Source organism: Gambusia affinis, linkage group LG05 (assembly GCF_019740435.1).
Source record: "Gambusia affinis linkage group LG05, SWU_Gaff_1.0, whole genome shotgun sequence".
Classification (NCBI taxonomy): domain Eukaryota; kingdom Metazoa; phylum Chordata; class Actinopteri; order Cyprinodontiformes; family Poeciliidae; genus Gambusia; species Gambusia affinis.
This window is the reverse complement of record NC_057872.1, coordinates 10,380,109-10,392,700: the sequence shown is the minus strand read 5'-3', so window position 1 is coordinate 10,392,700 and position 12,592 is coordinate 10,380,109. Positions and strand designations below refer to the sequence as shown.

At 42.0% G+C, this 12,592-nt stretch overlaps 1 protein-coding gene across 9 annotated transcripts in view; it reads left to right on the top strand.

Moving 5' to 3' along the window:
• Positions 1–6,738, top strand: part of triob (trio Rho guanine nucleotide exchange factor b) — a 94,989-nt gene extending 88,251 nt beyond the window's left edge. For 5 of the 9 annotated variants that reach the window (XM_044117944.1, XM_044117947.1, XM_044117948.1 and 2 more), the window contains 11 exons: positions 190–1,049; positions 1,878–2,134; positions 2,618–2,747; positions 2,848–2,875; positions 2,976–3,138; positions 3,223–3,344; positions 3,441–3,516; positions 3,615–3,815; positions 3,900–4,038; positions 4,223–4,409; positions 4,732–6,738. In XM_044117944.1, the coding sequence (XP_043973879.1) occupies positions 190–1,049; positions 1,878–2,134; positions 2,618–2,747; positions 2,848–2,875; positions 2,976–3,138; positions 3,223–3,344; positions 3,441–3,516; positions 3,615–3,815; positions 3,900–4,038; positions 4,223–4,409; positions 4,732–5,141 (2,573 nt within the window). In that variant the 3' untranslated portion in view covers positions 5,142–6,738. Of the gene's footprint in view, positions 1–189; positions 1,050–1,877; positions 2,135–2,617; positions 2,748–2,847; positions 2,876–2,975; positions 3,139–3,222; positions 3,345–3,440; positions 3,517–3,614; positions 3,816–3,899; positions 4,039–4,222; positions 4,410–4,731 lie in introns of those variants that run through there. The other 4 variants (XM_044117949.1, XM_044117945.1, XM_044117953.1 and 1 more) reach the window with 3 other exon arrangements.
• Positions 6,739–12,592: the final 5,854 nt, after the last annotated feature.

Genomic DNA, 12,592 nt, shown 5'->3' with positions numbered 1-12,592 from the left:
AATGAATCTGTTAAAAATGGGAAAAATCATTTGTCTTTTTTCCTCCTATGTCACAGTTGTCCAATACTTTTTTTTTTTGTGACATAGTAGTTCAATAAAATATCTGTGATGTGGAAAAAATGTGAAAACGTTGAAAATGCACTGAATGACATGAGGGAAAAAAAATCGTTTTTTTTTTTTGTCCCACAGCTTTAACGTCCCCCATAGAGTACCAGAGGAACCACGTGGGAGGTGGAGGACCCCCCAGCAGTAGCAGCAGCAGCAGCACAGGAGGTAGCAGCACCAACAGCACCTCCAGCATGGGTGGAGGAGGAGGAGGAGGAGGTGGTGGCTCTGGAGGATCAGGGGGCAACTCCTCCTCCTTGTGCGGCCCTCGCTCCCGCCCGTCTCGTATCCCACAGCCATCCTCACGGCTCCCCCAGCCCGTTCACCACCACCACCCCCCGGGCCCCGAGGGGCCTGACAGATCAGCAGGTATGTGGTCCCCCAGCCAACCGTCCCTTCCCTCTTACCCGTATTCAGACAGCCCAACTAATGGAGAGCTGCTAGCCTCTGAGGTCTTCACTCTGAAGAGGTTGGACATTTCGCCAGGGAGTAACTATAATAACAGTAACAGGCTGGCAGATAACACGGACGGGGCTCTGAAACAGACTTTTGGAGTCTACGAAGAAACCCAGACTCATCAAAAAACTGCAGTGCCACAGATGCCAGTGGCTCCTTTGAGTTTTTCCCTCAGAAGCCCTCGAGTTGGGACAGTTTCCCCGCTTATATCCCCTCAAACCCTTGGAGGAGGAAAGGAACCGTTCATCCCTTCAAGCCCGGCACATAAAGGGAATCCTTTCTGGGCTGTCGTTCCCCCTATGCCTCCCTCTCCAGCCGGCAGGCCCGGTTCCTTCTCCTTCCCCAGTGACAATAGCAGTGGAGGGGACTCGCTGGGCAGAGGAATGCCGCCTTTTCTCCGCAACTCCAGCCACAGTAAGGAAACAGACAGAATGAGCACCTGCTCCTCCACCAGTGAGCAGTCGGTAACATCTACCCAGAGCAATGGGGTAAGACGTCAAGACAAGGTCACGACTCTTAAGGAGCCTCCGCGCTCCTCACTAGTCACTAACCACTTCCTAACTTACTGACTGGCTTTCAACCAGCCACCCTGCTGCTGGCTCTGAGAATGGCTTCTACATACAACAACTACAACTACTGAAACACTGACTGGAGATTAACATCTACCGACCGGCGTGTACTAACTTCACTGACAGCGGTAGTGGAGAATACTTGGGCTCTCCATGAGTTTACTAACAGATCTGACTCACAGGGCACCTGTCATATCTGCTTTGTGAGACGCTCTCGCTGCACTTGGTGTTTGCTTTTCAACTGTGATTATCAGACACTTATCAGAGGGCGCAGAGCAACACTTTCTTTCTCTTTCTTCTGTGTGATAAGTGATAACCAACGATCTCACTGATCAGGGAGCTGTCGGACAGTACGTCCTCAACAACTCTGTTTTTCTTTATCGTCTCTTCTGTATCCCCCTTCTTTTTATTGCTTTAGTTTTATTCCTTTATCACAAAAACATTTGAACATTTCAGCGCCTCTCACCTGAAGATCACCACTTCTGCGTCACGACTTGTCAAACCTCACTTTGAATGATAGCATCCATGCAATTGCAAGATTTATTTATTTATTTTTTGTAAAAAGAAAAAAAGGAGATTTCGCAATGCTTTCGTAGCCGCATGCATTCAAAAAACTGTTTCCATCAGTAAAATCACACATTTGACGGCTTATTGACCAACCTTCCTTTGAAGAATGTTTTAATTGTAACACAGTTTACTTTCAGGAGTGTTTAATTGTGCGCTAAGTTCCACAATCTTCTTCTCCAGCAGAGTGAAAGCAGTAGCAGCAGCAGCAGTGTGTCCACCATGTTGGTGACCCAGGACTACGTGGCGGTGAAGGAGGATGAGATCAGCGTGGTGCAGGGTGAGGTGGTCCAAATGCTCGCCAGCAACCAGCAGAACATGTTCTTGGTGTACCGGGCCGCCAACGAGCACTCCCCTGCGGCAGAAGGCTGGATCCCTGGCTATGTGTTGGGACATACCTCATCCTCCACCACACCCGACCTCCCTGAAGGAACCATTAAGTAAGAGATTTTTTTGTTTGTTTGTTTGGTATAAATAGCATGTGAAAAGCACCCGATGAGTGAAGCACCAATCAGAATTTTGTGGCCATTTTTTCCAAGCTTTCATACTGATCTGTAATTGTGTCCGAATAAATAAATACTAAGTGAAATACACAATACTAAGTGAAATAAAATAAAAATTATATTGACATTCATGGAGATTAGGCAAAGGGATCACAGCGTTTCCCAGCTACATTCAGGGCAGTCAGCAAATACTTTCTTTGTAAAATGCTTATCTAAAAAAATTTGTCCAAAACTAAAAATTGCTAGTTTTGAGTCTTTTCTCAGTTATACTTTAACATGGCAAGTTTCTTTTGTTTTTCTTTTTTTTTGTCATGGCATCATGGCAGTACCAATAGCTCTACTTGTGACAGCCTACTAAGCAAATCTTTTCAAATCTTTAAAATTAAAACATTCTCAACATTGCCTCCTCTTTTGGTGTAGAAAATCACTGTCATGGCACACTGCTCTGCGTATCCGTCGAAAGTCTGAAAAAAGAGATAAAGATGGCAGAAAATTGGAAAACGGCTACCGCAAGTCCCAGGACGGCCTGGCTAACAAGGTCTCTGTCAAGGTGGGAAGCAAAAGGAGTTCCACGTTGTTCAAACCAATTCACTCTCTGCCACTGTTTTTGTTTTTTATGTTTCAACTCGATCTAAATCCTTTCCCTTCAGCTTCTGAATCCAAACTTCATCTATGATGGTAAGTTGATTTAATTCCATCCGTGAATGCATTTATTAAAAAAAACAATAATAGATAAAGGTAGCACAAAATACAAAAACCTTCTCTTGTTTGTATGCAGCCCCCCCGGAGTTCCTCATCCCTCTCAGCGACGCGTCATGTGAGAGTGGCGACAGCGTCACCCTGAGGTGTAAGGTGTGTGGCCGACCTCGCGCCACTGTCTCATGGCGTGGACCTGACAATAGCATTCTAAGCAACAACGGACACTACAGCGTCACATACAGGTACAACCCCGCCTCAGGTCAGCGTGTTCTGATGTCCGTAGCGTGCCTCATGCTCTGCCGCCCTTTGACTCTGGGTCACTGCAGTGAAACAGGAGAGGCGTCCCTGCATGTCCTGCGAGTGTCTCTCGAGGACAGCGGCGTCTACACGTGTGTGGCCACGAACGTAGCAGGCACCGTTACCTCCTCCGCTGGCCTCACGGTGTCAGGTGAGACTTGCGTCGTGGTTCAATGTTTCACCCATCTTTTGCAGCGTTTTCGTAACTGACAGAGTCTAAAAACTGCACGTGAATGTCTTTCTGCAGCTCCTAATAACGGTAGTGAAGACATCTGGAAAAGTAGTTTTGAGTCTTACTTCACAGAGATCACTGAGCTTGGAAGGTAAGTCAGCATTGCGGCCTATTCCACCGCATCAAAGCCAATGCAAACTTCTAGTTAAACATTGCAGTGACTCTCCTCTCTATTTTTTTTTTTTCCAGGGGGCGATTCTCAGTGACCAAGCGGTGTGACCAGAGAGGTAGTAAGCGCACCATTGCGGCAAAACACGTCAACAAGAAGCTGCTGTGTCGAGAGCAGGTGCTGCAGGAGATCCGACTCCTCCAGACTCTGGACCATCCAAACCTGGTCAGACTGCTGGACACCTATGAGACAGCCCACAGCTACGTCCTGGTACTGGAGATGTAAGTACTGTGGATTTACCTTGGTTTAACTTGGAAGCTAATGATAATGTGTCTAATGACGTGGGGGTTTTTTTCGGCTGTCAGGGCTGACCAGGGTCGCTTCCTGGATTACATCGTGAGCTGGGGAAACCTGACTGAGGAGAAGGTAGCTTTATACCTCCGAGATATCCTCGAAGCTCTCCAGTACTTGCACGGCTGGAAGGTAGCACACCTTGATCTCAAAGTAAGCAGGCAATCTTTACTTTACTTGCACATTTCTCAAGTTAGTTTTTTTTTTCCCTTCTTTTTTTTTTACATACCCATAAACTAGCCATAAGTATATTCAAAGAAACACTAAAAATAGTTCAAATCTGGCAAAATCCTCCTGCTGTTACAGATTTACCCTGATCCTTCCTTCCCTATTGCAGCCTGAAAACATCGTGGTGGAGCAGGTGTGCTCCCAGCCTGTGATCAAGCTGACTGATTTTGGTGACGCTGTTCAACTGGACCCTCATTCGTCTCACATCCATCCTCTGCTGGGGAGCCCGGAGTTCTCTGCACCTGAGCTGGTCCTGGGTCAGCCTGTTTCTCTGACATCTGACCTCTGGAGCTTAGGTCAGTAGACAAATTCAACCAAGGACATACTTTGCATCTTTGGTTCCCCTTACATATGTCATAGTTGATTAATTTAGCTAACACATACACTTTAATTATTTTTTTATTTCTTTTCATTTTTTACAAGGTATATCATCATCACAATGTTCAGCAATATTATTACAGACCACAAAAGACTTTTGGTTACATTTAATTTAAAGGAATTGCAATTATTCCTTAACAGGCTTTGTGCATCAAATTGAATAAAACAGTGCAATTAATTAAAGGCAAATTTCTTTGTAAGAAACTGTCAGTGTACGCCTGTCTACCGAATGTTTTGCAGGCGTGGTGACCTACGTTCTCCTGAGCGGCGCCTCTCCCTTCCTGGACGAAAGCCTCGAGGAGACGTGTTTGAACATCTGTCGGCTGGACTTCAGTTTCCCCGAGGACTACTTCCAGGGTGTGAGCACAGAAGCCAAGGACTTTGTCTGCCTGCTGCTCCAGGGCGAGCTGGAGCGACGGCCCTCTGCTGGGTTCTGCCTGCAGTACCCGTGGCTCCAGCCCCAAGGCGTAGCCAGCGGCGGGTACGGTCACGTGAATCACACACAGCCTCCGTCGCCGAGTCACTACGGCACACATCTAGACACCTCCAGGCTCATCTCCTTCATCGAGCGCCGGAAACACCAGAACGACGTCCGGCCCGTCGGCGCCATTCAGGCCTTCCTCCACAGCCGACTTTACAACCACACCTGACAGAACGGTCAAATTTGATAGAGGACCACCAGGGGGGCCAGTCCACTATGAACTTTTTCTCCTTCATTAAGCCACAGAAGTGCTGCTGCTGCTGCTGCTGACTGACTGACTGATCCACAGCCTATTCTTACCTTGGCATATTTTCACTATGCCGGCACAACAAATGACCTGACGGAATCGATTTGAGATTTCAAACTTTGACTCAGCAGGGAGAAAAAAAAGGAATAGAAAGAAACAATCTCTCTGAACAAGCTGACAGACGAGTGAATCTCACATTTGGACAGTGTTAAAGAAAATAGAGTACTGTATATTACGAACAATTCAGGCTGCTTTCGGTTAAACTAAAGAGGACTTTTTTGTAACGAGAGATTACTTTTTGTAAATGAAATTGTGTACAGTCGGGAAAATGGAGAACTGTCTTAATTCGGCGGTTTTTGGAAAACAAAAAGCAAGAAGAGGAATGCGACGTGAAGGTCTCGTCGGTTCTGACGCAAGATAGAAACTACCAAAATCCTGTTTTCCAGAGATACGTTAAAGCTACCGTTTGTGCAATAGTTTTTGCTTATCTTTATCACCCCGATTCATTTCAGCCAGTCTTTTCAGATTGTAACTTAGACCGGAACACAACTTGAACAAGTGTTAAATAAAAAGCATAGTCAGCTAAGCTTTCCCAGATCTCCAGCTGCATCCGCCTTAGTTGTAAATAATCTTTTTCCTGCTTTACAAAGTTGTCCCTTTTTGTCCCCACACAGTCCCTCAAGAGTTTATCTCAAACGAATTTACAAAAAAACAAACAAACATAAAAAAAATAAAAAAAATGCTATTTTGTGTGCAGAGCTGTAGTGAGTCTTTGCAGGACTCTAAATGGTGGCTGGATCCTCATGTTGAACAGAGACAGCTGCTAGGAAATGCACTCGTTGTTCTGCATCAGTTCTCATGTGCAATGTTGCAGCTTTACCATGTATGCAACTATTTATGAAGACTTGTGTTGTAGCCGTATTCTTAAAAAAAAAAAGGCATGTGTGTACCTGGTACTGCAATAGATGTCTGTATTGTGTTAACTCTTATGTATTAAGTTCAGTATTAATATCTGCAAAACTTCCTAGACAAAACGAGGGAATTCAGAAGTAATGTATAGAGACATGTATCTATGAAATACGGACACTTATGCTTTCATTTTGTCCTTGTAATGTTTTCCTTTTTTTTTATTATTGTTATTTTCTGTAACTATACCAAAGTTGGCTAAGCTTTCTTTCCCTGCAGTTTTATGTCCTTTTTTAATTTCAAATTATTCATGTTAAGTTATATCGGTCCACACTGAAATGTGAGTGTTTACAAAAGTTCGGTGTGGATTTATTTATTCTTAATGTAAAGAGGTATTGTTTGGTGATTTTTTTTTTATTATTATTATTTTTTTTGCTTTAAATAGATTCCACCTGTCTGATTTCAAGCTGTGCACAGAGTAGTTTGCTGTGAGTTTGTTCTCTCCAGAGTAGCTAGTAGTATTTCTTTCCCGTTCTCAATATTTAATTTTTTATTTTTTTTTGATTTCCCATTCAAACTATAGAAGCACCTTTTTTTTTTTTTTTTTTTTTTTACATCATCAGCAAGCAATAGGTCAAGCAAAAAAAAAAGTTCTGCATTACAAATTTTAGAAAAAAACTTTTTTTTCTTTTGAATATACCCCTAATGCCAGTTTTTTTTTTTTTTATTATTATTATTATTTAACATCTTTGGGTGTGAATGTTATGGAGATCTTTGTTTTCAAAAGTGCCAGGTGAGTGAGAGGACCTTAGAATGATGGAGAGACTAAAAAAGTGCATCATTTTGTTGTCATATTTGAAGGTGGTGAGCGTTACTGTCAAATCATTTGCTTTACTGTAAAATAAGTTGACACTTGTTGGTCTGTGGAGTCTCTCATTTTGTGTGACTGTTTTTTGTTTTTTTTGTTTTTGATTTTGTTCTTATTATTTATACGCGTCGGTCGCGGTTTCTTGTTATTCACTTCAATCAGATTCTCTCAAAGCCACCTCACTGGAGGACCTGACTGAAGTACTGAAGAGCCTTGGAGAAACAAAGTCAACTTTTAATGTAAAGTTGTACAGAGAGGGTCGGGCGGTTTGCCCGGCGCCCGGGATGTAAACCTGTCATATTTTGAATACACCTACAAACAAGACTGCAGCAATGTCATCTTGAATGTCTCACTATGACTCATTTTTACTTTTGCATGTATATTTCTTTGTACAGAAGATTGTGTTTACATGTAACAAAACGTACGTGTTGTAAATAATTTTATTTTGTCCTCTTGTTATTTTGCCATTAAATGTACAAGGAAACCGACGGGTGTTACTGTAGCCTCAGATTTACACCCACACGAGGAAATGCCTGTCTCGTCCTGAAACTACAGTTATTTCTTCTTAAGTCCTCATGACCTTTGGGGGGTGTAAGGCGACACAGTGAGGTATTACTGGAATAACTAGAAAGCGAGGGGAAAACCTGAAGAGGTTGTCGAAATGAATGGGACCGCTAATGAGGACCTAATTTCAAAGATTGTCTGGACAATTTCTTTGTTTTAAAGTCAGATCAAAAGTAATGAATTCAGAAGCTTTTTCTATTTCAATTTTTTTTTTTTTTTTTACAAAAAATCTGATAGCGTTACATCGCATCTGCAGAATAGTTTCACTTTTTTTACACTGGAAATACAAACTTTAATAGATTTTATGTGAAAGAAAACAAACAAACAAAAAAAAAAAATAGAGCATCATTTTGAAGTGGAAGTAAAAGGGATAAATGGTTTTGGTCAATTTTAATAGATAAATACCATTTGCTCTGAAGTCTAAGGTGAGCCTTCTGCTCCGTTTCAAACCCTTTGCAGCTCCTAACTGGTTTTCATACAGTGTCCCCACAGCATCCTATGTCTACCTCCGTGTTTTACTTCGAGGATGGTATTTTCATTTGGATGTGCAGGGTTGCTTTTTCTCTCTGTTATATCTCTATCTGTCTGTCTGAGTAGCAGTTGTCCAAGTCAGACAGGGAAGCAAAGCTTAGTAGAGGATATAACATTTTCTAAAAATGGAAATAAGCAACACTGAGCACGGTTTACTTTGATTCAGCCAGGGAATTTCATTTTGACCAATGTTTTTTTTTATATAATTACTTTTTTTTTTCTTTTTTTTTTGCACAAGTATTTAAAAATCTTCAATTATCATTCTAATTTGTCTATTTTTCCCCAAATCCTAATGGTGGATTTCATAAATAAAGTAAACTAAAAAGGATATTTGAAAGTCCCAGTTTTACAGTAAGTTGGTTTTAGTTATTTAGTTAACAATAACCCAACTTTTTCTACTGCCCCCTTAGAAAAAAATTTGCAGATTTTTTTTTTTTTTACACTTTCTATAGGAGAGAATAAAAACCTTTTTACTTTTTTTCAAAAAGAAAACCATTTTCCATATTTTTTAGCTTGAGGTGCTCAGAAGAATAAACATATCCCATCATGCAAGCATCTACACAGCTGTAAAATATGTGTCCTTTAATTTTTTGGCTGTGTTAACAGTAAAGATAATGCTGATTCACTCAGGTTCTCCAATAAACCTCACAGATCAGATGGATTAGATTAAATTACACATGACTGTAATTAAGTGACTTTTACAGGCAGTTGGTTGCACTTGTTTATTTTTATAGGTGTGAGGTAAATTGGGCTAGACACACATGCCCACAACACTTTCCAGATTTCTTTCTTTTTTTTTTAAGAAAAAACAAATCATTTTTCTTACACTTTGTGTTTGTTTTTATCATAAAATCCCAGTAAAATATGTATATTTGCTTAAACATCAGAGAATGTAAACTCCGTGTTACGGGACTGTGTCTGTGAGAATCTTGAAGATATAGAAGAAGAAAAAAAGAAAAAGTCAGACAAAAACAAAGAAGTGGGTTCAGTAATCCAAGGTGAGTACTTTTTTCTGACGAAGAGCTTTATATCCGATGACCTACAAAGAAACCACAAACAGGGCGTCTCAGATCTTATCTCTGTCTGCAGTTATATGCAAGAATTGGTGCGCTCTGTGAATATTGTCATTACATGGTACAAACAGTCTCCCCACCTTCTTAATCCATTCGCTTTGTTAGTCACATACTGTCTAGGTGCCAAATACCAAAAGTATGAGTTACCCGAAACAATTTTTTTGGTTATGATAACTTTTCTCCTTAAGTAATCAAACAAGTAAGAAGTTAAGTTTTGTTCTAAAGTTACGGTCCTTGAAATTGTCATGTCATACACTTTCTGCTTTAATGGAATCTTTTTTTCCTTCTCCTTCTTTGTTACATCCCTAACCTGTTTACCTAAGGACACCTGTGATCTGACTGAAACCTGTTTTTATATGCTCTTATCAGGTGCGACATCTATTTTGCCTTTCTTAGCAACAGCAGAGGCAACATTTTTTGTGTTGTTGCATGAAACCACATGGGACGTATCTGCACTATCTAGAGAGATTATCTCACCATCTAAATCTCATGCAAGATCTGTGAAGTGTGAAGGTGATGCGTGCTGTATATCGTGTCTTCCCTATTTGTCTCATCTTCTTTTACAGACTGTACTCTATGCAAAGTGATTTAACGTTTGCAGTAGCCTACTGTAAAACAACATCTTCTCCCTTGCAGATTCATTCTGTTTTTGCTGTCGGATCACACGTGCATGTTTCAGATTATTCAAATCAGAATACCGCGGCAAAATGAACTAATTGTGATTAATTACACCCACGTCTAAGGCGTCTGTTCAACAGAATCGGTCTGACTGGATGAAGTAGGCCAAAAGGTCTCAAGAAGCAACAGACTTTGACCTGTTCTGAAGAAATTCAAGAACATTCATTGACGTCTCCCGACAACTCATCCACCACACCTCAAAAGAATCCAAAACAACATCTAAACAACTGCAGACACGGAGGCGTCGTTGGTCAGAATCGTGAATCAACACAAAATAAATAAAAGCAAAAATACTCCACTTTTGAGATCAAATGTTTATTATTTACATACATTTGTTTTCTGAAGTATACCGCACTACCTCGTGGACATGAATGCTATTTCACAAAAAGTTATCCCACTCGGCGTGATGCATTTTTGCTGCTTAAAAGAACTACAAAACATGTTTACTCAGCTTGGGTAAATAAAAAGCTAAACTAACACATTAACACTGAATCGTCTCTTTAACCACATGTCAGTGTCGCTCTCATCATTTCCCCGTTCTGAACCACCTACCCTTCTGAGCATCCTTCACCCACTGAATTCAGCATTCACTCACGCACAAAGATCCTTATCTGACTTTTGTCATCAAGCTGAGAAAAATGTAGAGAATTCTTTGCTGTTACCTAAGTTAATTTCCATGTACTGTGCATTTTTCGTGAGGCTTTTTAACAAATGAGGTCGTTTATTTCGCTTTGGAAATGGCGTGACAGACAAACCACACACACTTGACACAATGCACAAAGCAAATTTGAAGTGAACCACAGAATCCACTAGATGGGGCTAGAGAGCTAATGTTCTATTTAATGATTTGCACAGATGCCCACACGTGAAGTTACTGGCTGATTATGAAGGTAATTAAAATGCCACCGCCACAGATGATTGCATAAGCCAAGGGTGGAGAGTGTCGCTATATAAAGGAAGGAGATACGACGAAACCTTAAGCTAACTCTTTTCATAATGTGGTTTCAGACGTTGAAGATTTTGTGAAAGCAAAAACAGGAGTTCATATTCAAATTGAGTTTCTGTTTGATGAGCGACTGAAAATTTTCCAAGAAAGCACTTGTTGTTTAGTCAATTGAGAAAAAGCAAGATGGAGCTCATCTTATTTTAGAAAGAAATTTATGTGGCCTCGGCTGCAGTTCTGGGAATCGCTCGATAGATTTTCCAGGAGCCTTTTAATTCCTGTTTCAGAGTTAACCATACTCATGACCATTTTTTTCTGAGTTATTTCGGTTTGTTATTGTCACTATTTTTGTTGTTTGTTTGTTTGGTTTTTTTTTATCATTCCGTTCTTACAAGAAGCACAGTGGGAAGTTCTTTGCCAATTTGTTTTTCTGTTTGAAAGTTCATTTTGACTGTAAAATGGCTTCCTTTCCATAATCAAGATGCTTATCAACAGGAAAACCATATATATATAATAATTCCCTTCTCACCCACCGCGGGTGGTGATTCTTCTTCCTCTTAGCTCGGGTCCTCTACCAGAGGCCTGGGAGCTTGAGGGTTCTGCGCAGTATCTTGGCTGTGCCTAGGACTGCACATTTCTGGACTGAGATGTCTGATGTTGTTCCTGGGATCTGTTGTAGCCACTGTTCCAGTTTGGGGGTGACTGCCCCGAGGGTCCCGATGACCACAGGCACCACTGTGGTCTTCACCTTCCAGGCCCTCTCCAGTTCCTCCCTTAGGCCCTGGTATTTCTCTAGTTTTTCATGCTCCTTTTTCCTGATGTTGCAGTCACTTGGTATTGCCACATCCACCACAACGGCTTTCCTCTGTTGTTTATCCACCACGACTATGTCTGGTTGGTTCGCCCTCACCATTTTGTCTGTCTGGATCTGGAAGTCCCACAGGATCTTAGCTCGGTCATTCTCCACTACCTTCGGGGGTGTTTCCCACTTTGATCTTGGGGGTTCCAGTCCATATTCTGCACAGATGTTTCTGTACACTATGCCTGCCACTTGGTTGTGTCGTTCCATGTATTCTTTCCCTGCCAGTATCTTGCACCCTGCTGTTATGTGTTGGACTGTCTCAGGGGCCTCCTTGCACAACCTACACCTTGGGTCTTGTCTGGTGTGGTAGATCTGGGCCTCAATTGCTCTGGTGTTTAGGGCCTGTTCCTGGGCGGCCATGATGAGGGCCTCTGTGCTGTCCTTCAGTCCAGCTTTTTCCAGCCATTGGTAGGACTTTCTGATGTCAGCCACTTCGGTTATTTGCCGGTGGTACATCCCATGCAGGGGCTTGTCCTCCCATGATGGTTCCTCCGGCACCTCAGGTTCTGTTCCCCATTGTTTGAGACATTCACTGAGCACATTGTCTGTTGAGGCTTTGTCCCTGATGTATCTATGGATCTTGGATGTCTCGTCTTGGATAGTGGTTCTCACACTCACTAGTCCTCTGCCTCCTTCTTTGCGGTTCGTGTATAGTCTCAGTGTGCTGGATTTGGGGTGGAACCCTCCGTGCATTGTTAGTAGTTTCCGGGTCTTAACATCTGTGGCCTGTATCTCCTCCTTTGGCCAGCTAATTATTCCTGCAGGGTACCTGATTACTGGTAGGGCATAGCTGTTTATTGCACGGATCTTGTTCTTGCCATTGAGCTGGCTTCTCAGGACTTGTCTTATTCGTTGGAGGTATTTGGTTGTGGCTCTTTTTCTTGTGATCTCATCAAGGTTGCCATTTGCTTGTGATATTCCCAGGTATTTGTAACCTTCCTCTATGTC